The sequence below is a fragment of the Sinohyriopsis cumingii genome, chromosome 1, assembly GCF_028554795.1.
Source record: "Sinohyriopsis cumingii isolate HCF-2022 chromosome 1, ASM2855479v2, whole genome shotgun sequence".
In the NCBI taxonomy this organism is placed as follows: Eukaryota; Metazoa; Mollusca; class Bivalvia; order Unionida; family Unionidae; genus Sinohyriopsis; species Sinohyriopsis cumingii.
Window position 1 is genome coordinate 55417890 of NC_142961.1, and position 23949 is coordinate 55441838.

The following is a 23949-nucleotide window of genomic DNA, read 5'->3' on the forward strand; positions in this document are numbered from 1 at the left end:
ACTTTAACTCAAAAGGGCATTTTTTGTTGGAATGCATTCATAGCTGTCAACACTCATGATTTTGGCGTGAATTTCACGACTTTTTCAACGATTCATGGATTCACGCAGCATGTAAAAAATCATGAATTCCCCAATTCTCAATTATTTTAAATCTTTAATAAAATAACCGATTTCCTGTTAAGCACTAATTGTGATATCGACAGTTGCCAAAACAGTCTGGTACTGCTGGTCGCGATATTAGTGGAACTGTAGCTGATTGGTACAGTTGGCCTGGTAGCAAGCATTTTAGCCTATTTTAATCTATATGTATAAGAGTGGTTTTACAAATGCTTTTGGGTGAAACTGGGGCCTAACTGGAATTTTGCTCTGCGCATGCGCCGCAAACAGTGATTTGAATTACCATTCAGCACCACATCTTGAAAATGTCTTCACCAGCAAGGTAAAAGAAATGTATTGCACAAAAAGTGAAGTTAAGTTTGGAATATACCGAAAATTGGCCTTGCATTCATCCATCAAGCACCAAGATACAAGAGAGGATGTGAGGAAGCACATTGGTAGCAAAAAGCACATAGAGGTTGGGAAAATTAAGTACTCACAGCAGATTTCAGCTCTCAGTGGAAGACCTACAAGCTACCAATGCTGAAGCATAGTTTTTGAGTTTTCTTGTTGAACACAAGTCAACCTTTATCAGCTGGAGACTGTGCTAAACATTTGTTTTGACAAATATTTCCGGACTTAAAGATCGCTTCATGAATTCATGTCAGAATTCACTAATTTTTATTCCTATTTTCACTAATTGCTAGCATGAAGGATTGGCAGCAATGTGTATTTGGATTTCTTGAAACTATTGGAATTGAAAGGACTTTTAGGAAATAGGAATTCATTCACCATGCTGTAAGTTGATATAATTCTTTCACTTGTATTTTGAGAAATAAATTATTTTCAATTATGCAAGACTTGTTTGTTTTGCTATTTCATGTTGCGAGGTTTAAGTCCCTGGAGTTGTAACACGGGATTGATAGCAAAAGTAAAAGATCAATGAGCAGAATTAACATATATTACTTACCCCACCTGGATTCATGTTTGGTGACACACTCTTTCTTCAAAATATCACAACCAGTTGTAAATGAATTGACGACTTGTGCCTAGCAGAACATCTGCTTTAACTTTGTATTATATCTCAGCCACAGACGCCCAAGTTTCCAGCTGTTGATAAATTTTCGGGAACTTCTGACCTGTTCATCATGATGTAGTGTTGCACTTGAAGCAATCCTATCATCACTACATATAGATGATGTTGGACTGTCAGGTATAACATCAAGTTCAATGAATTTGCACTAAATCCAAATGCTGTTGATTTTTGTTAACTTGCTATTTGGATGAGACGATGAACACGCAATGTCTAAATTTTACCCATGATAACAGTTGCACTGTTGACAGGATATAATTCTGACTGAGATTTTTTTCATTTGCTTTGTATTTATACACAGCAATCTGTACTTCAGAGGTAATCAGTTTTGTCTGTAGTTTCAGAAAAAATATTTTATTAGTACATTTTTAAAAAAAACAACAGAAGGATTAGCTGTCATTCAATTAATTGTAGGTATAGTCCAGTAGCATGAGTGTATTGCAGCATACAGTACTCAGGCCAGATGTCAATATAAGCTGACTAGGATGTAACAATGCACTGTAAAGTTGGGTTTGTCAATACAAAGGATTTGTTTATGTAACAGATAGATCCCAGTGCATTGTATATCCAAGTTTGTGGCTTCCTTTCGTTGTCCCTTTGAATGTCTCAACTCTAAATACATTTTTGTATTTACAAATTAAACAGCCTAAAAGGATGGTATATTTCATTGCCAGTAAGGAAGAAAAACTTGCAATTTGTGACATTGGCGAAGCCCAGGACAATCCCTGAAAGTCAGGTTAAGGAAACTGAATGTTAATTTGAAAATGTAATGAGGTTAGTCCTAATCATTCTGCTGGGAAGATTAAAACATCATTTTGTTTTCAAACTCATCAGTATACTAACACTTTGTTAATTTGTAAACCCCACTACTTTAAAGGGGGGGGGATCATTTTGATTTGGTCCCATCCATCTGTCTGTTGAGAATTGTTTTGAATAAAATTGTAATTGCATTTTGTTTTAATATGAATATAGCATGCGTCCTGTTGCCATGTACAGCATTACACATGGTGTATGTTTAAGACTTTCAGGCAATTAGGATTGTGTGTAGTTTTATTCACTTGCCAACAACATACCATAACATGTACAAAGTGGAGCTCACTTATCCCATGTTCCCTGAGGTTCTCACCATGTACCAATTTACAGAGTTCTTCTGCTGGTCAAATAAGTACTGGTGAAATAGTTTAACATTTTGGGTCAATCAAATGGCACATAAGACAGGTAGTAACAAAGTTAACATAATCGAAAAGGTTTAATTTCCTTTGGACAAAAGACTTGTTGAAAATTGTTGGATTTCCTTGAAAAATAACTTACAAGGCTGAACAGCCATGCATTGGTTGCACATTGTTCAGCAGCAGTTGCTGGTTCCCACTCTGGGGTACATATTATTTCAGATTTGATTTTTATCAAACTCGAATATGGGCTGATATTATCAAAATGTCAGATGAGTTTGCTAATGAACAGGATCCACACATGGAAATGAGGTGATCATGCTTCTGATTGGCTGAGCTTCTTAACACTGCAGACGTCATAATTTGAATCCCATTTTGATTACACTTGGAATACAGACGTGTATCTTCAAAACCTAAGACCAATTTTATGATGATGGTAACAGCAAATACAATTTTTAATTACTTGCCTAGCAAGATTAAGCTTGGTAAATGATTATAAAATGTGAAATTTTGTTCATTTGTATTTGTGTGTGTGTGTGTGTGTGTATATATATATAAATGTGTAAATGTTAGGCTACTAACGTGACTTTTTCCTTGCCCAGCAATGGTTTTTAGCTAAACTTGTCCATAGATGAGAAGAGACTTGAGCAAGTACCTTACTTTCTGGTATCCATTAGCTTAAGTTTGTTATGGCTACTTTTTCTTGGAAATCTTATTATTGTTACTCCATCTGCAATGATGGTCATATCAACATGGTGTTTTCACTAAAGATCATCTTATCTAATGTCTTGTTGGTCCTAAATGAAAATGGTGCCAATATGACATCCAATATGGATACCTTGGTGGCCATTTTGAAAACCTTGGTTGATCTGAGCTGACGTTCGGTAAGAAAATATTGTTATTGCTTCATCTTGATAGGTAATAATATTGACAATAGGTTTTCATCCAAAAAACATTATCGTGTTCAAATGAGAATGGTGTCACTCATTCCTATAAATATGGCTATATTGAAAATAATGTTATCACTACTCCTATTAAAAAGAAAGTAATATCACGTAAGTTTTTACTAGAAGACTTTGTATAGTGTCTAGTTAGACCAAACTGAAAATGAGGACGATCTGACATTCAATATGACCACCATAATGGCCATTTTGAAAAAAACATATTGCTATTTCTGCGTGGATCATCATTTTTACATCAAAAGACTTTTTTATGATACCAAGTTGTCCCTAAAAGGAATGGTGCCAATCGTACATCCAGTATGGTGACTATGGCAGCCATCTTGAAAATCTGTTATCACTGTTCGTCCCAAATGGATGGTCATACACTAATGAAGTTTTCACCAAAATACTTCTTATTATGCCTGTTTAGCCCAAATGGAAAATGGTGAAAATATTAAATCAAATGGCTGCCAGAGGGTGTTAGCACTCTTCAGTGTTAAGAAATGGTCTTATCTTGGATTGCATTAGAGCATCTGTCCTTTCAAGGAACTTATGTTGGTTGCTGTCATTAGCTGGGCTTAGGAATGGTTGTCCCCAGAATAATTTAGAAGCATACATATTAATGTGGTGATAATGCATATTGTTGGCTGAGCTTATTCCTACTTGGCAAGCCACATTTCTGATCTGAATTTGATCACAAATTGCAATGTGGGCTTAAAGCATAAGATGTTGGAAAAGTTAAAAAATGAGTGAGATCTGTGGATAGTAATGATATGATCTTGTACTACTGAGGAGATCATATTTTTAAAGCAGCTAGGATAATGGATTTATGTCATTAAGATCTCAGTCATGTTTGACAGTGAGTAAGGTTCATGCATAGTGATGAGGAGATTTGCATCTGATCAGCTATATTTATGATTCAGTTTTGATAAAATTTGAATTGCAGGTTTATATCTGGTTCAGTTTTGTTGTTGTAGGGTTTAATGCCATTTTTCAGCACACGATAGGCTATACATGGTGGCCAGTTTTAATGGTGGAGGAAGAACGCAGGGAAAACCCCGGAAAGAACCACCGACCCATGAGAAGCTACTGGCTTGCTTTCTCATATACCCACATACGCTGAATATGAGACTCGGACCCATGCAGACAGAGGTGAGATGTCAGTGATCCGTGACGGAGAGTGCTTTAGGCCACTCTGGGCACGTGGTTCAGTTATGTATGAATGCTCAACAAATATAATTTGTATAGCTTCATATCACTATGAGAATTTAAATAGAAAACAGCCATACATTATTGGGGTCATGATTTCTTTTGATACTTTCCATAAGAAATGCCATATTTGTAATCTTTCAATCCAGTGTTTAACCCTCTGGTAATCAGTATCTACCATTTAGGAATGTACAGCTTTATTTATGTTTAACTAAGACACACAAACTAAATAAAGAAAATTTCAGAAATATGATTCTGAAGGTATTTGATAGAAAAATTGAAGCAATTTGGTATGAAGAGTAGAAAATATGTATGATGGTTTGTTTTCAAGCAGTGAAAGGGAGAGGCTTCATAGGACCCTGTTTTGTCTGCACATATAGAAAGGGCAAATAACACAAGCAAGATACAAGTCAACATGATTAATATCTTTATACATGTATTTTTAATAGTTGTGACCTATCTTTTTTGGGTCTTTCTTTTTAAAAAAAAGTATTTTGTCTTGTCTTTCTTAACCAAGCAACAGGTAGCACCAAACTGACAGCTGTGCAGATCTTGCAGGCTTCAAACAACCAGTTTCTCGTTGATTTTTTTGATCCATGTTGTCAATTTCAGGGTGACTGGGTGATAAATATTAATAATATAACTTGAGATTTTTTAAGGGTGTTTGGGAAAAAAGACCTTTATTCCATATAATTAGCCACCTGGATCTCATTGAAAGCATGCTCAGTGTACTACCACTCCGGTGGCCTAGTGGTTAGAGCATCCGCCTCGGATGTGGGAGGTCATGCGTTCGATCACTGGCCGAGTCATTCCAAAGACTTACAAAAATGGTACTAACAGCTACCTCGCTTGGTGCTCAGCATTAAGAGGTTAGTGTTAGGACTGGTTGGCCTGGTGTCAGGATAATGTGACTGGGTGGGACATCGTGCTCCATGTATGCGGCATGATGCTCCACTGCTAGACATTACTCTAAACTGCCACACTGCAGACATCGTAGCAATATGACTGAAAAATTGTTAAAGCAACGTTAAAAAATCCAAATCACACACACATAATGTGCTGAAAATTAACGCCTAATGTTTATCATCCCCTATCTTTAAGCAAAGAGGTTACATGGCTGTAAAAATTATGCTTAATCCATGGTACATAAAACATGAAGGATAAAGGGTTTGTTTTGTTGCATGCTTCCTGTGAATTTACTGATCCATACAGACTCTGATGCATTGTTTAATGAGATAAAGTAGGGGATCATACACACACATGAAAACGTTTATACTTAGTAAAGATGTATGACTGTCAACACTGACCTTGAAATTATAGAACCTTCAGGATTAAGATCAGGGTCCATTCTCAAACTGAACATATCGGTGGAAATTCTCTTTGTTTGAAAAAAGATGTGCATTTACGTAATATAGGAGGAATTTCCTGTTGAAATAAAAGTTGGGCTTGAAAATATGATTTCACACATTTGCTGATATTTTGGTGCAGTTTAATTAGAATTTTGCATGAATTCTGAAATAGTACATACTGGAATTGATTATAAAAGGTTTGGAAATTATACAAGCTATTGTATAGATCATATGCATAACTGGCATTATTGGTGGTAACTGCTTTAAAACTTAAGCTTTCAAAATGTTTTGCTCTAACTATTATATCACTGCAGAAAGTTATTACACGAGTCAGTGGAACTATAGTGTCAACCTTTTGAGTCAAGAGTAAAAACCAAGTATCAAATAAGTTATAGGTAAGTTTATGGTCTTTTACTTGAAAACTTTGAAGACTTCTTGGACAGAAAACTCAAAATTTGTTAGTTTTGGAAGGGAAAAAGTATACATGATTCAATACATCAACTGAAATATTCCCTTGTATTTGTATGCTTTCACTGTCATACACATTTGATTACCATGCCAGGGGTCACACTACCTTTGAAAAGTAGGTGACTATGTTGTCCCTGAAAAATGACTTTACTATGTCAATTTTGTGTGTATGTATATGGTAACAGTAGTTCATGGCTGTTTATATGCTCCCTCAACCCAGCCCAGTAGTTCATGTTGTAGCCACAGGCAAAATGTATTGAATGTGACCTTGTCAGGTGCTCATATTGGTATGTGTCTTTTTATTGTGTGCTTAAATTTTGTTCATGATTGTAGATTGTACTTGATAATTTTAATTTGTAAACAGGATGCTTACTTGACTGACTTATGTCCATGATTGTGAGTTGTAAATACAATGTTGACATAACCCTTCAGTTCAAAACATTCTTGACATGGACTTGTTTATGTAGCAAGAGTTAATGGTCAGCCATGTTTAACTGCCCTGTATGCAATATTTTCATAAAATCAACAAATGAATAATAATGGTTGACATCACTGTTTTAGCAGTACTGCTTCATTAGACTGTTTTGATAGGTAATTTACACCTACATTAAGGTAAACATTGCATTTCCTGGCTTATAGGTTGATGTGGAGTATAAGTAGAATTTGCTGATTCTGTACATTTGTTTCAACTTCCATATCAAGTCAATACATACAAGATGACGCCAGATCACCGCCATGGCTTAGTCTACATATGTTGTTAACTTTCAGTTTCATGAATATTAATGGTACCACTATGCTATTCCACGTTAAATGAGAAACTACATTCACTAATGCAAACATGCTTTTCCACCATTTTGTTGGGGGAGGGGGCAATTTCAAGGCAATTGTTAGCTGTATTGTTAATTTACCTGACAGTTGTAATGCATAAGAGCACTAATATATTCCATTATTCTTGTTTTAAGTAGATATCCATTGTAACAGGAACTGCATGGCTGTTTGTTATTTATCTGCTGATTAAATAGGCCTAGAGCTTTGGCCATGTTATTCCAGTTGATGCCTATTAGAGGACGAATCTGCAAATCAACTTAGTTAGGCTACCAATAGGGAACTGAGGCCTTCCAAAAGGAAATGAGAAATGTACAGAAAATTAAACAGAAAAGTCGCATGAAAAGAAAAAAGAAAAGACATTAAAAAATGTCTTTAATAGATCAGTGAAATACTATAGCACATTTACACAAAGGAGAAAGAGATTGCTTCATTTCTTCTGGTTTTCTGTCCACTTGAGATGTAACACCTGTACTTGATGGGGATTATTGATGGAGAACAAAAGGGGTACTGGCATTGCCTATTGTCCAAAGCCAATATCAGGGTTTAAACAGTTAACTAGCTTCGATTGAGGGTAAAAAAATTGACCAAGCCATTAAGTATAACGAAAGAGATGCCAAAATGACGGCTTGTTAAGAACGAATACTGGTTATGTGTCTTGACACTACATTTTGCTTTAAGCTGACATGCAACACTAAAATGCATCATTGATGATATAGGTGTCTATCACTGCTCAGAATTTTGCCTTGTATTAGAGGAATTCTTTGTATTGTGAATATATGATATTGTGCTTAATCAATGACATGTTATAAATTATCTTCGACCATTTGAGTTGTTAGTATGGATAATGTCAGTTGGTAGGATCAACTATACCACTGAAAAAGATGTACCGCTATTTGCTTGACTGCATGAAATAAAATACTGGTAATTCAAATATCACTGGACCTATGGTTAAAATGTGATCAGGAAGAATCGGGTATGATTGAAAATGATAAAGAAGCAAAATCTATGGGGGTTTTCTGTGACACAATATGAGTTGCACAAGTACAGTACACTGTAAGGTATTGAACATAAGTGTGCTGTGGAACCAGTGAATTGTGAGGTCTATGATTTTTACTTTTATGTCATGCTGGAGAAATCAGAAAATACAAGCACATACAAATGCATACAGAAAATTGATACAATTGATAATAAAAAAACAGTTATATTAGTTGATAACAATTTATTGACATGACAGTAGCACAAGAATTGGCACAGCTTTGTGACTTGCTTTGATTTTGCTGATTACATCTCATAATCACATTATTACCTGCACTTAAAGCAATTTAAATGACATAATTCAGTACAAGTTGCTTCAGAATGCAAACTGAAGTCCAGACTTCCACATCAAAAAGTATTGACTTATAGGCCGGAAAATCTGGTATAGAATTTGTAGAAAGGAAAGTTTAAATATTATGTCACAAATGATTTAGCCCAAAAATTTACAAAAATTAGGGCAGAAATGTACAAGATAATGCATTGTTGTGGAATTTGAGAAACCTTGTAAGTCAAGATTGTTTTCTTACACCGCTCATTTTTGTGAAAATGCAAGGAAAACAAAGCAACACAGTAAATGATACTTAACCAATACATGATATTATTAGGAGAACATAGAAAAATATTAAAACTATAAATGTTTGAGTGGTCATATTAATAAATTCTTGGCATGTAAACATAGATTCACCCACATGGCTTGCATGGCACCTTATTTCCATATTTGGACCAAGATTTCACAGACGTTTGATGATCCATGTGGGTTGATAAGATTATTTTATATCAGATTAGCTGAACTTGCCACGACTTGAATGATGAACATTGTATAAGCTATTGGATAAAGCTGTACCGATGTCACTTTTTGCCAATTATGCCAATACAGCGTATAGCCGATTATTGAAATTGTTGATACCGATTATGAGACCGATTATTTCAAGAAACCGCCTGTTCTACAATTAGTGAAAGCACTAGCATTTGATTGAGAAGTAAACCATGCCCTATTTTTGTTATAACTAACAATGCCTGAAATGGGTTTGGATTTATGTTAATAGTTCAGATGTGGTCTCAAGCTACCATACTTGTTGTAACTATTTCCAACATTTTATATCCCACCTTATTTCTTATTGTTAACTCATATACGCAAATAAAACTCTTTACTAAATAACATTTATTCCGAATTTGTTTTTGGGGGATACATATGCTCTATGATATGTTTCTTCATTCCTTCTTTTAATTTAATGATGGTAATCAATGCTTATATATACAGTACAGTAATGCCAGGTCAAGTTGACTAGTGTTAAGTTTCATTGGTGGGAATGGAGATCATAATTTGCTTGTTGAGAAAAAATCGACAGCATTCAGTGATCATTCCTGGGATTTAGGAAGCAATTCACTAATAAGCAAAGTATGTAAAGAACGGCAAAAATGAATTTCTGAACTCCTGGTTGACAGAGATGTACTTTGTGGGTTTGATCCCCGGCTGAGTAATACCAAAGACTTCAAAAATTTGTACTAACAGCTGCCCCGCTTGGCACTCAGCATTAAGAGGTTAGTGTTAAGACTGGTTGGCCTGGTGTCAGGATAATGTGACTGGGTGGGACATCATGCTACATGTCTGCGGCATGATGCCTCAGTGCTAGACATCACTATAATCTGTCACACTGCAGAAATTGTTAAAGCTGCGTTAAAATAGATCACACACATATGGCTGTATTGCTTGTCAAGAAAGTAATAACTATCCCATCTTTTTCAATTTTCATTGCCTATTACATTAATAGTCTTGGGAAAATATTCACTACTTATTCTGGCAACATTTTTTGAAAATTGGCAACAAAATATTGAGATTGGCATTTTTTTTTGCCAGCAACTTTTTAAAAGCCAGGACCATCCCAGTAGTGTGTATGCTGGGAGTTCAACAGCCACATGAGGCTTCACTGGCTGGTTGGCTGCTGTGATTGGGATGAGTGCATGCATGGTATTGATAATTTGTTGTGAGCAGACAATCAGCAGTAGTTTACAGCAAGCATGTAAAAAAGTATTTACTTTTAAGAATATACTGTCTTTCAATTAACCCCCAAATCAAATGTTTATTCCTTAATTTCCACTATTTAATTCTGATTTAAAATTCAAGACATGTCAAGATGAATGTTATGATTTGTTTACATTGGCACCAATTATTCTGCTGATACAGATTATACTTATTGTTCCAATAATCGGTCCAATTATGAGTGTTGCCAATTAATCGGTTCAGCTTTACTATTGGATCTACAGGTTGAGTTACTTTAGTGCCTCAGTTCCCAAAAGTAATGTAGTTCCTAGATTACATCATTGTAATTACAAATAATTAATCAAATATATATTGCATTTCTTGCTTTACTGTCACTTTCACCTGTTCTGCTCAAATTTCTCTCTAGGTTGTCGGAAGGAGAGGTCACTTTTCCCAAAAATTCAACTCTTTTTTAAGCTTGACCCCGGCCATGCTGGGAGCTTTTCATGATAATACAAAGAAATAAATGTTGCACTTGAAAATACAGTAAGCTATTTTTATGCATTTTGGGTGATTATTAAGTGCAATGTTTTAGATATTTGTCTGTATCTGATAAAACATGTCCTGCAATGGACCTGGTATGCCTGGGAATTTACATGAAATATCCTGGAATTTTTCACATCTGAAAACATGCAGATAATGTGGTTGCTTGATATGACTAAGATTTTGCCAATGTTTGATGATCCATGTGGGTTAATTAGATGATTTTATATCAGATTATCTGAACTTGCCATGACTTGAATGATGAACATTGTATAAGCAATAGGATTTACAGGCTGAGTTAGGCCTGAGCTACATTGGGTAATGACTTGATTGATTTATGACCCATGATGACCCACGAGCAGAAAGCCCACAAGGGACGTATAGGTAATTCCACATTCTGGTCAGGTAGAACTGCCCTTAATGTAGAGTTATGACCCATGATATCACCCTCAGCATGTCCACAAGTTATATGGATGTACATTTACATACTGGCCAGACAGAACCCACCCTTGACGTGGAGTATGACATGATTAGAGATATCAAAATTTTGGGAAATTTCTTCTGGGTACCTGTCAATCCCAATGATTGTTACCCTGGTACCCAGTATAAAGGAAATTGTATTAAATGTGAACCTGAACTGCTTTTGTTGTAGGTTCACACATGCCAACCCCCCCCCCCCAAGAGAGGTATCAGCTTAATTTATTACTAATATAAGTGGCAAAAAGTGTAATCTGAGCATAAAAAGAGCAATCTATATATTACATGCCATAATTACTAAAAACTGTATGAAAACATACATATTTTTTTTTTAAATGTACATTTATTTTTGCTACTATCGGCGAAATCAGTGATGATTAGTAGTTAATACATGAGTATGAATGCAGAAGAAATTAATAGATTATTTATGCGTAACATATAACACTCACTTCAGCTATGTCTACAGTAACATTCACTAATAGTTGTAAAGTCCACAAATGATGACTGTTTTAGTATCCTCGACCTGCCATGGTTCATACCTTAACAACAGCCCAGTGCAGCATGTTTTAACAACATATCTTTCCTCTAACATTTTTCAGTCATATGACATCTAACAGTCACATTGATACAGCCCGTTTTAAAAAAAAATATCTGGTGATTTTTATTTTCAATTTAGACTGGTCCTCTTTGTATATAGTATAAAAATTGAATGAATCTGTGACAAGTGGTATTACATTCAAGAATCCCATCATTTATCTTTGGACCATTTCATGAAATATTAATGCAAAAATTGCCAGATTTTCACATGTGGTCAATTTTTATTAGATTTTTTTTTCAGTGGTATTAAATAACAATGATTTCTCTTGTATTTAAATAGTTTAGTGAAAAATTTCATTTTGTATAGTTGCTCCATTTCTTTCATTTTTTCCTAACATGGTATAAGAAGGGCATACATGTATTACAGAAACCAAGTTTTTGTATTGCATTTGCCATGACAAAAATATCTCTTGGATTTCCCACTAATAAAAAAAAACAAGTCCAGTGAATAGTGGTCCTGACTTGTACACCTAATACTTACTCCATGGCCACAAGCTTGAGGCAAAAATGGCATTAGTTAAAACAGACATTTATATTATGCTTTCTTGTATTTGAATTGTAGTACGTATTTAAATTTTATTTCGTCAAATATTTCTGAATCATTAGTTAACAGTCATTGTTGATGAAAGTTATCGGGCTAGTCTATGTAATCAGGATCTCCAAACAAGTGTGTATAAGTCGCGAGAAAAATGGCACACAAAGTTAGGACGGTCTTGCTTTCAATATCAGCGTTGATTCTTCAATAGGTTATGCAAGAAAGGAGAGAAATGTCCTCACTTGTATTATTATATAGTACATGTATGACAAGTATATTGTAAGCAACCATACAAACCACTGTGATGTTGATTAAATGTGCACACGACATGAACCTCAAACTGTAATTGTTGTTCTTTGTCTGTCTGAACTTGGAATACTTTTTTTAAAATGGTTACCCAGTTGTTCATTTTATTATCCAGGTTATTATTAATGGGTGGGTATCCAAGTACCCAGGTACCTGTTGGCATATTTACACATGCTGTTACCACCAGCAGTAAATCCATGTGGGATATGGATTAATTCCTCTACTCTATGAGCATCAAGTCCACTAGGGATACATGTATTGAGGTAATTTCACATATTAGCGAGACAGAACAAGCCAATGGAGCAGAGTACAGTCTGATTCAAATCAGATCCCCCACTCTCTTTCATCAGGATCTGACAGTGATTGCTTAAAGGTCATGTTCTTGTAACCTGTGTCATTACCATAATCCTTACTTTTAGAAGCCGGTCAAATGAAGTCTTAATACCTTCACATTTGGGAGACTGACCAGTAAAGATGACGAGCTTCAATGTGTGCTGAATGGTTTGATTCACTTTAAAATTTCAGAAAGCAGCATTTCAGTAGGTAAATTCAAAGGTCACCAGAACATGACACCTAATCGTTAGGACAGTGGAGATCAATTTTAATCAGATTGATGTGGAGCTGTGACCACCAGCAGCAAATCCATTAGAAGTAAACCACATTCTGCTAGGTAGAACCCACTATTAATGTGGAGATGAAGGAACATCACATGGTAAGAGAATTAGAACTAGAGATAGGAGATTTCACAGGCATAGTTCACTGAACTACATTCAACAATACTTTTCGTCAGCATGAGTGAAATATGGGCATTATACTTTCGTAATTGATATATAATTGTTTTTCCTCTTTTACACTGCAGGCGCATAGCAGAGGGGTTGGAAGAATGTATACCAAATCTGGAGTCCATGATTTTGACCAACAACAACATTACAGAATTGGGTGATTTAGATCCATTGTCGACACTCAAGAATTTGAGATTTCTCAGGTATTAGCAATAAACTTGTTTGCAAAGCAATTACAAGATATATTTGGATACTGAATAAAATTCGGTCATTCTACATCTGTAAAATATTTGTATATTAGGAAAGATTGTTGTAGAAAAAATAGTAGGATCTAATTGTTTGCTATATTTATAGAAATATTGTGATTTAAAGTAAGTATAAATATTCTGTGACCACTCCAGTGGCCTAGTGGTTAGAGCATTTGCCTCAGGTGTGGGAGGTCATGGGTTCGATCCCTGGTCGAGTCATACAAAATACTTATAAAAATGATACTAATGGCTGCCTCTCTTGGTGTTCAGTATTAAGAGGTTAATGTTAGGACTGGTCGGCTTGGTGTCAGGATAATGTGACGGTGGGAAATGATGCTGCATGTCTGTGGCATGAAGCCTCAGTGCTAGACATCACTTTAGACATGATTAGAAGGAATGTTGTATAGCTGGTAATTCCTGTGTATTTGTATACATCAGTCATTAGACTTGATTAGAAGGGATGTTGTATAGGCTGGTAATTCCTGGGTATTTGTATACATCAATCATTTGACTTGATTAGAAGGGCTTTTATATAGGCTGGTAATTCCTGGGTATTTGTATACATCAATCATTAGACATAATTAGATGGGCCATGTTGGAAGACAAATAATATAACTCCCAAACTGAGATATCCTCATCTCGGTGCAAACCCCAGCATAAGATTCTTTTGGTATAGATTGGTAATTTTTTGATATTTTTATGCATCTAATCAGAGAATAATTAGATCTTAAGCATGCTTGCAAATTAAAAATAATTGATACAGCATTTTGATGTCATGAAAAAGTGTTGCTTTTGAGAAAAAAGCAAGTGACTATCTCGAGAAAAGTAAACAGATCTCAGACTTGTGGAAATATTTACAGGTAACAAGAAACAAAAACAAAAACTTGAAATTGTACATATGCCATTTACGGTTAACAAGAAACAATACACAGAACGAGAAGTTCTGCACATGTCCTTTACAGTTAGTAGGAAACAAAAACCAATTAAAATTTGCAGTTGTGCACTTCATTTATAGTTAACAAGGAACAAGAAACAAATTCAAAGTTGTGCACTTCATTTACAGTTAAAATAAGATGATATTTCAAACTTATTACTTGACCATAAGTAAATTAAATTTAAACGTTGAAAAGTAAAGTTTTATGCAGAGATCCAGAGATCAGAATAACCTATCAGTTGTGAAATTATTTTCACCGTGTTTGAGTAATATTTTTGTCAAAGGTATCAACTCCCAAAATAGAACCAAGTTGATGCTAACGTTTAAACTTCCAGATTATTTGACCATGTATGAAAAGTACATTTGTTCACCCAGTTGATGATACAAGTCAAAACAAAGCGGAAGTACAGAATTTTTTGCAGAGATTTCTGAATTTTGTAAATCAGGTTGGTGTCAGAATGATGATAGCTTGGAATTGTATGAAATAACAGCAATAATGGAAAAAGTTGCTGTTCTTATATGAAGCAGTGTTTATTTTGCAATATGAATATGCTATGCATGTATGGTCATCAAATGTTATACAAAGCACATGGTTTTCCTGATTGGCAAATGAAAGAGAAGTACGTATTTCTTTCTCATCACAGTTACCCCTGTGCAAACAACTGTTTCTGTATTGAAATTTTGCCACGGCGGAGAAAAGTTCTAAAAAAACGTACAAGTTTGTCAACAATTTCAGCTTCCAGTGTATTTTGCTTGAAATTCATGTGGAAATGGTTCAGGTGTCAGTTTTTCCAAGAACCAGTAAACTGTTCATGCTGGATAAAAAAATTGTATTTCTGACTGTGTCCATTGTTTCATACTTGTTAAGTTTCAGATTTGAGTAATACTGAATTGAGCATGATTCATAATGGAAATTCTTTCAGGAGAAAATGAAGTTAGTTTATTGCATACAGTCAGTATCAGTAACAGTATGTTGTTAAGAGTGTTTCATGAGAGCTGAGATGTAACATGTACCCCTATCCATAGTCGCTAGCTTTGTGTCAAATAGCAACATGTACCCCTATCCATAGTCCCTAGCTTTGTGTCAGATAGCAACATGTACCCCTATCCATAGTCCCTAGCTTTGTGTCAAGTAGCAACATGTACCCTTATCCATAGTCCCTATCTTTGTGTCAAGTAGCATGTAACATGTACCCCTATCCATGGTCCCTGGCCTTGTGTCAGGTTGAATGTAACATGTACCCCTATCCATGGTCCCTAGCTTTGTGTCAAGTAGCATGTAACATGTACCCCTATCCATGGTTTCTAGCTTTGTGTCAAGTAGCAGCAACCAATTCATGTCACATTAGATAGCTAAGATGTAACATAGTGTTGGGTTTACCATCATTTTACAGTGGATGATAATACATGGCAACCAGTATAACTGTTGAAGGAAGAACCCAGGAAGAACCATCGACCTATGGGAAGCTACTGGCAGGCTTTCTCACATAAATTTACATTATTCCATGATAATGTCACTTGTTACAAGTAGCGACTGGAAATGAGAAAATGTTATTGCATTAGGTGTTTGTAATAAAACTTAAAAAAAACTGACAGGAAACACAGAATTAGACCTGTTTTATTTTGTGGAATTTTTTGGGGTTATGAAATATCTTTGCCATTGATGTGTTAAAGGACACAAAAATTGAAATTACCAAAATTAAAAATAATAGGCCATTCACACTGCAAAACAAGGAAGTAAACTATTTGGTCAACTTGAATGTTGATGGTTCTTCATTTGGAGAGACATCTAAAAAAGCAAAAAGGGTGTCATGTTACATCTCCAACCAGTTATTACCGTTTGCTTGTACTTGTATTAATGTTCAATATAGTAAATAAGATTGGTACTTTGGTGTCATTGTTATCACACAGGTATGACAGATTGATCTTTTCATTTAAAAACCATGGACAGCAACCCCAACAATATTTTGCATTACATCTTTTGCTGAACCCTAAAAATGTTAATCATTTACACAATACCTGTGATGAGTTGTCTCCATTCATATGGAAATAAATTGACCCTAATTTTGGTGCTTCAAAAAATAGTAATATGGGTGGCTGATAATGAGTAGCACATTTTTGTACATCTTTGAGACATTACATTAAATTTAGTAGAAAATACTTTTATCATTGATTCAACTAGTTGATTAATTTTAAACAACGAATAATTTATTATTCCATTCTCATCTCCTTCAGTATGCTGAGGAACCCAGTTACATCCAAAAAGCACTATAGATTGTATGTCATCCACAAAATACCTCAGTTACGACTGCTGGACTTTCAGCGAGTGAAGCAGAAGGTAAGTTATGAAGAGTTCTGGATACCATAGTTTGTAAGTCTTGTCTAACTGCGAAAAGCATATACCCAGATCTGTTATTAAATAATGTGCCAGCAGTTCTGGGTCTGTGCAATGTTAGGCATACTTATCAGAAGGAAAAAAGCATAAACCCTAATCTGTCAACTGAGTATGTGGTGGAAGATCAAGATTTATGTAGTTTACTGTTGGACGTAGACCTGCTAACTCTTGTGATTTCACCATAAGTCATACAAAAATTACCCTTAAAATACCCGACTTATGGTATACTTGGAAAAAAGATGGTTGCCAAAAAATCCGGATAATTGGTTCATCCGTGTTTTATTTGGATCTGGGTTTCATTTTAGAACTAGTGAAATTAGTCAGGGAACCAGACTAACTTTACAGCAGCACCCCAGATGCTTTAAACTGCACCTATATGTTCATGAGAAGCATCTGCATGATCAAACTGTTGATTATAAAAAATTTTAAAATGGCATCCAGAAAGAGATGCATATTTAAGACGAAAGGGAAAATAAGCTTCTAGAAAATTGTTAATAATCAACATAGAAGAATAAAAAGGAGGATTCACATTCTTGTGAATAAAAGCTGGAAAGGACACAATTACGTTTATTGGGCATAATGTGCCAATTTGAGTATGTCTTGTTGCAGGAGATATGATTGCCGTCATCATGTGAAATGGAAAAGAATTTCCAAGAATTATGTCAATTTGAGGGATAGCAACAAGCCATTGAGCTGCATAGGGTTAGGAACTAGAGTTTGTGCAACTGTACTAGTGGTAAATAAAGTCTTTGTGTACTTTGCAAACTTTTCAGTTGAACATAATGTTTATTGTCGATGTGTCGAACTTTTAATTACCTTACTGAAAACTGGGGGTCCCTGAGTGGCCGAGTGGTCTAAAGCACTCTCCGTTATGGATCACTGCCATCTCACCTGTCTGCATGGGTTCGAGTCTCGGATTCAGCCAATGTGGGTATGTGTGAAAGCTTGCCAGTAGCTTCTCATGGGTCGGTGGTTCTTTCCAGGGGTTTTCCCGGGTTCTTCCTCCACCATTAATACTGGCCGCCATGTATAGCCTATCATGTGCTGAAAAATGGCATTAAACCCTGCAACAACAACAACTGAAAACTGGTCAATCTTATGGAAAATAATTAACTGCCTTACTGAGATGGACTTGTCAGGGTTGGCAGGTCTGTAAATATCGCAGTTGCTAATTGACAAATCTTGTCATTCGAGAATATCAGAGAATGGTTCCAACACTCTGCAGTGAAAAGGAGCAAAAAGTTTTGTATTGAAACTTCTTTTGGGTAGTCGAGTGCAAGTTCCTTCAAGGAATTCCATTTTAGCTCTACTGGTCAATTGTTCGTTGTCAGTCCATTAGCACAAGTTTGTTATCACTGCTTCTGCTAAGTGAATGACTGCTATGAGACTTTAGACACATATTTCCTCTCGGGTTCTGGATGGCCACCACAGTCGCCATCTTAAAAACCATGTTAAATGCAACTGCTCTTGAATGAATAAACATATCAACATAAAATTAACACTTAAAGACATTTGATAATGCTTGGTCAGTCCTAAATGAAAATTGTGCCAATCTGCCATCCATTATATGCCACAGAAGCTAATTTTAAAATCTTGTTATTGTGAAAGAATATCCGAGATAATTGTAGCATTTATCAGTTAAAAGGGAAGAAGTGATCCTATCTTTAATAACTGAAAATTTGTTTTCGCCAGTAGAGCATTAATTCCCTTTGAGGGACTCTTGTTTCAGTATAGTATTTTTCTTCTTCCTTTTGCAATAAAGAGAAATGGCAGCAATGATATTTAAAGGAAAGAAGGGTCAGCAGCTTGAGCATTAATTTCCTTTGAGGGACTCGTGTTGGAGACTGTTTCAGTATAGTATTTTTCTTCCTTTTGCAGGAAAGAGAAATGGCAGCAAAGCTATTTAAGGGAAAGAAGGGTCAGCAGTTAGCACAAGATATTGGAAAGAGAAGTAAAACATTTGTTCCAGGAGAAAAACTCCCAGAAAAGAGGCCAACTGGACCCAGTAAAGAGGATGTGGCAGCTATTAAAGTGAGAAATACTTTTTTTAAAAGAAGAATTTGCAAGATTTATATAATAGTAGTTTCTTGGTAAAAATTTAGTGTGAGAGCTTCACATATTGTTTATTGTCAATTTGGCCGAGCCAATAAAGGTCAGTTACGTGTTGGCCACCCCTGAAATACAGGCTCAGCTGATGAAGATGACTGTTACTGTGCCAACTACTTTGGCTATTCCCCCATTATTCGAAATTTGGGCAGATTTATCCTCTGAACCGAGACCACCTCATAATTCAGACAACAAAAGTTAAGTAATTAGGTAGTTTTAGGACCTTGCTATGATGGAAATAAATGTACATGTGATGTTCTTGCATATTGTAGTCTTGGCATTGTTGAGAATGATACCAGATTATAGCATTCACAATGAGTAAACATTACTTAATCATTTTAACCTACCTATAATTTAGCTTTTTGCACCTTTTCCCCCACTTTATCAAGCAATTATCTTTTCCCATTTGTGAGGATTTGATATATATATATATATATATATGTGTGTGTGTGTGTGTGTGTGTGTGTGTGTGTGTGTGTGTGCATGAAATCTGTTCTAAACTGATCTAGTTTTGAATGATATAAACAAAATTGTATTTATATATTTTATTTTAATGTTAACTTTAGTAACAGAACATGACTTAAGGAAATTAAATTTAAATTATATTATTATATGAGAAGGAAGTTAACAGACTTTAGGATATCATGCCCACGTGCCCATGTTATGGGAATTATAAACGAAATAAGAATTCACAAGTCAGAATATGTGGTTCAAGGGAAATTACTCAATATTTGTATGGAACTCTGATTTTTCATATGGGGAAAGAATGTGTGGGGATAATTTTTTCTTTAAAACATGAGACAGTATGGCATCGGAAACTTGACAGTAGAAGACCTGTCCCTTGACAGTATGAAATCAGGAGTTTATTGTTTGAAATGATTATCATCACTGACATGAGACAGTATGGCATCGGAAACTTGACAGTAGAAGACCTGTCCCTTGACATTATGAAATCAGGAGTTTATTGTTTGAAATGATTATCATCACTGACATGAGACAGTATGGCATCGGAAACTTGACAGTAGAAGACCTGTCCCTTGACAGTATGAAATCAGGAGTTTATTGTATGAAATGATTATCATCACTGACATGAGACAGTATGGCATCGGAAACTTGACAGTAGAAGACCTGTCCCTTGACAGTATGAAATCAGGAGTTTATTGTTTGAAATGATTATCATCACTGACATGGCAATATGAGGAAAGCATCTTGACATTTTTCACTGTTTGATTTGTTAAAATCATTTTATTGTAGGCAGCCATTGCTAATGCAAAAACATTAGAGGAAGTAGAGAGGTTAAACAACATGTTAAAATCAGGCCAAATTCCTGGAAGAGAAGTGCGAAAGCTCAGAGGTATGTATTAACACCTTGAAAATACCTTCCGCTAGTTACTATAGACATTAAACAATAATAGGAATTGATAGAACTTGCTATATGTCTGTCTGTCTGTCTGTCTGTCTCTCTCTCTCTCTCTCTCTCTCTCTCTCTCTCTCTCTATATATATATATATATATATATATATATTGTCTCACTGAATGTGTAAGTCATTCTTTCTTCTAGGTGCTAGACAACAGTTTGGACTGGGTTTCATAGCACCAACGCATGTGGAGGGTGCAAATTTTGTGCAAACATCTACATTAGTTGTGCATTCTTGGAAAAGTTTTTGCATTTAGCTCAGGTTTTTCTGCATACCATATGCATACTTATTTGCACAATCTCGCCATTCTGTTACAGAAGTTGAGACTTTCAATGGGTTTTGCGGGAACTCTACAATTCCATTTCCTAGCAGCATCTCTCACATTTGCATACAAATAGCCCTTTGTCAGAGTCAAGCGCTAACAAAATAAAGTGGTATTATTTGAAAACCAGCGAAGATGCCATTGTTGTCTTGGACAGGGAAAATTACACATAAATGAAGGCAATAGATAATTAAACAACATGAGGTTATACTAAAAAAATTAGACTAAGATCCAACACTTAATTATGCCCAAAACATTTTATTCATGAAGTGTCTTAACACAGAGGTCAGAAAATGTCAGCCGCCTAAAACTGAATTGCAAGATGATTTTTCCTCCTGCTTAAGAAATTATAAACCAAGAAAGTCGAGTAGGCCAGTATTTTCCAGTAATGGTCACCATACCAAAAAAAAAAGTACTGTGACCGCCAAATGAGACCCATATCCACACATTACAAGGACTTCATAATGCTCCTCTTAGATGATGCAGTAGTTGTGAGACACACACTTGCCACCCAGTACATATAATTTCTGTTTGATCTCTGCAACACACATATTTCAATGGATCCTTGGTTACATATAGGGTAGCAAATGCCATCCCACAAAATTTGGACTTTTCAACTGACATTTGGTTCTGTTGTCACTGGTGGATTAACATCAGAGACTTCGATTTGATCCGCCTATATATCCTTGAATAGAGATGGTCTGTGTTGATACATGTGTTAGAACTTGAGTATAATGCATTGCAAGGAGTCTTTAAAATATACTGAAATAGAATTTTGCAACAAACAATATAAAATAGTTCTTTTCAGTCATGATTTTGTTGTAGCTTTTAAAGTGTGAGACCTGGAAGAAGGTATGTCTTTCCTTTTGTAATTTTTTTCAGTTTCTACAATATATAGTTTTGATATATATAATTTTATGAAAATATGCCTATGTTAACGAGAAATCTCTAATTTTACCTATTAGAATAACCATTAATAGAAACAACCCTCAAGTATTCTATTTGAGTAATTATTTCAAAAATAGAGGATTAAAGAGCTATTACTCATGCAGAACATTACCATCTGTACTCTTTTTATAAGTGGAGTCCAACTGCAGACTGCACAGACCCAGGTCTTCTGTCACACTGTGCCAAGTCCATGCCATTTGCCTGGAGAATCTGTGAAACAAATAACAAAGACCCTGATCTGCCAGCACATTAGGCAGTGGTAGATCAGAGTCTGTGTCATTTACAGTTGGAAATGGCTTATAATCAAGTGTACATGACATACATACGTGTTTACTCAAGTATTTATCAGGTTGTCATCTTGTTTATTTTTCAGAGACAGCTGTAGAGGAAGAAGAGGAAGAAGAGATGGAAGTTGTCAATGGAACTTGACAAAATATCATATGACCTTATTTCAACATCATTTCATTTCATCATTTCATGTTTCATATACCTTGGCCCCTTTTACATGTCTATTCAATCCATATGCATGCTAGTAAATGTATTTTGAAAGCTTGTTTTCCAAGTTCTCCCTTTCCACTCCATTCATTTGAAATTGTAATATTTTGCAGACATGTAAATTTTGGAGGGATCAGAAATGAGAGTTCTTGTGGCACCAAAATATAATACTATTCAAAGTCATTTTTCTAATTTGTATGTCATTGTAACTGCATTAGGAATATAATACATTTATGATGGGTGCACAGTGGTCAGTCTTGTCGGCTTGAGCAAACGGTAAAACAATATATCTTCAGGTGTGGCAATGAGGGGTCAACATTATGATCCAATGCCTTGTTTTAAAGTTTGTGCAAGTCAGATGCAAACATTACTGCACAGGTGACTGACAAGACACTGCTTTTTGAAACTCTTGCATTTTTTATACAGTTGAGTACAGTTTTCGTTTGATTTTAGGACCAACTCTCACCTTAAGTCATGATTAAGATTTCCCTTCATTATCATTGAGCCAGCCTTAGAGGAATATCAACAAAGAGATTACTTTGGAATCTGTGCTTTTCCATCCATTCATAGACTATCCAACTGTACCCTAGATTAAGGTCCATGTTGAAGTTCGATTCAGCTAAGCATTAAAGTATTTTGGTTTATGTTTCATGTTAAAGCTTTTTACTTTCTACTTTAAAGGCCAGTTCATCTAAAAGGAAGTCTCTGCAGCTATATATTTTAATTTCCTGAAACACCAACTCCATTGTGTAGGCAATTTTACTTGTCCCATATTGTTGCTAGTTAGTTTTTTTTAGAAGCATGTACAGATCCCACAACTCATGATAAAGGTTGCACTAAAATTCATCATGCAGTTAAAGTTCAACTAAGATGATGCTTACTTGAAAACTTGGCCTTGGTCAAATAGTTTTCTAAATTGAGATGTATTATGCCTTTAACCCACAAAAATGAGAAACAATTAAAACTCTGACATAAAATTACATCCTGTAGCACTTGGTATTATTAAGTTGTAATTAGTAGATGCCCGATTGTAATTAGCACAAAACAAAAATACTTTAACATCGAGAAGAGCCTTCACTACATATTGCCCTATTTTCTTATGTCTTTTATGATCACACACTACTCTCTGCACTTTGATTTCATGATTGTCCTTTGTTGCACTGATAAATGACACTTGTCAAGATCTTTTGTATTTTTTTAATACATCTCAGATCCCATTTTAAGCCTGTCTTGACATGACAACTTTGGCATCTGTATATATTTCATACATCATCTATTCCCCAACTCTACAAGAATGTCAGTGTTGAAGTTTTTATATGTGCCATTCACAGTGCTGTGTTTAGCTTATGCTGTTAAGCTAGGTGTTAATTTTTGTTCTTTCTAGCTAAAAACAAAAGCTTGCCTGACAAAAAATGAGTCTTTGTTTCTTCACTGGTAAAAAGCTTTCAAAATATATGGAATTCTTGAATCATTCGCATTATTTGTAAATACTGGTTAACCCATCATGTACTCACGTTTATGTTTTCTTAACTACTCATCAGGTATAACCTGATAAGAACTAAACTACTGCACAGAATGGTTTTGGTGTTATGTACATGCTACTATGTAACACAAACATTGTATGTTACATCATGCTGTCAGATACATGAGCAGAATAAAAGGCTGAGAAGCATC

General features: G+C 35.3%; 1 protein-coding gene across 1 annotated transcript in view; it reads left to right on the forward strand.

Moving 5' to 3' along the window:
• Positions 1–23949, forward strand: part of LOC149806897 (U2 small nuclear ribonucleoprotein A'-like) — a 39285-nt gene extending 15336 nt beyond the window's left edge. Inside the window, exons 4-8 of the mRNA XM_089959291.1 lie at positions 13487–13612; positions 16827–16929; positions 18865–19017; positions 20347–20446; positions 22154–23949. Of these exons, the coding sequence (XP_089815417.1) occupies positions 13487–13612; positions 16827–16929; positions 18865–19017; positions 20347–20446; positions 22154–22209 (538 nt within the window). The 3' untranslated portion in view covers positions 22210–23949. The remainder of the gene's footprint in view (positions 1–13486; positions 13613–16826; positions 16930–18864; positions 19018–20346; positions 20447–22153) is intronic.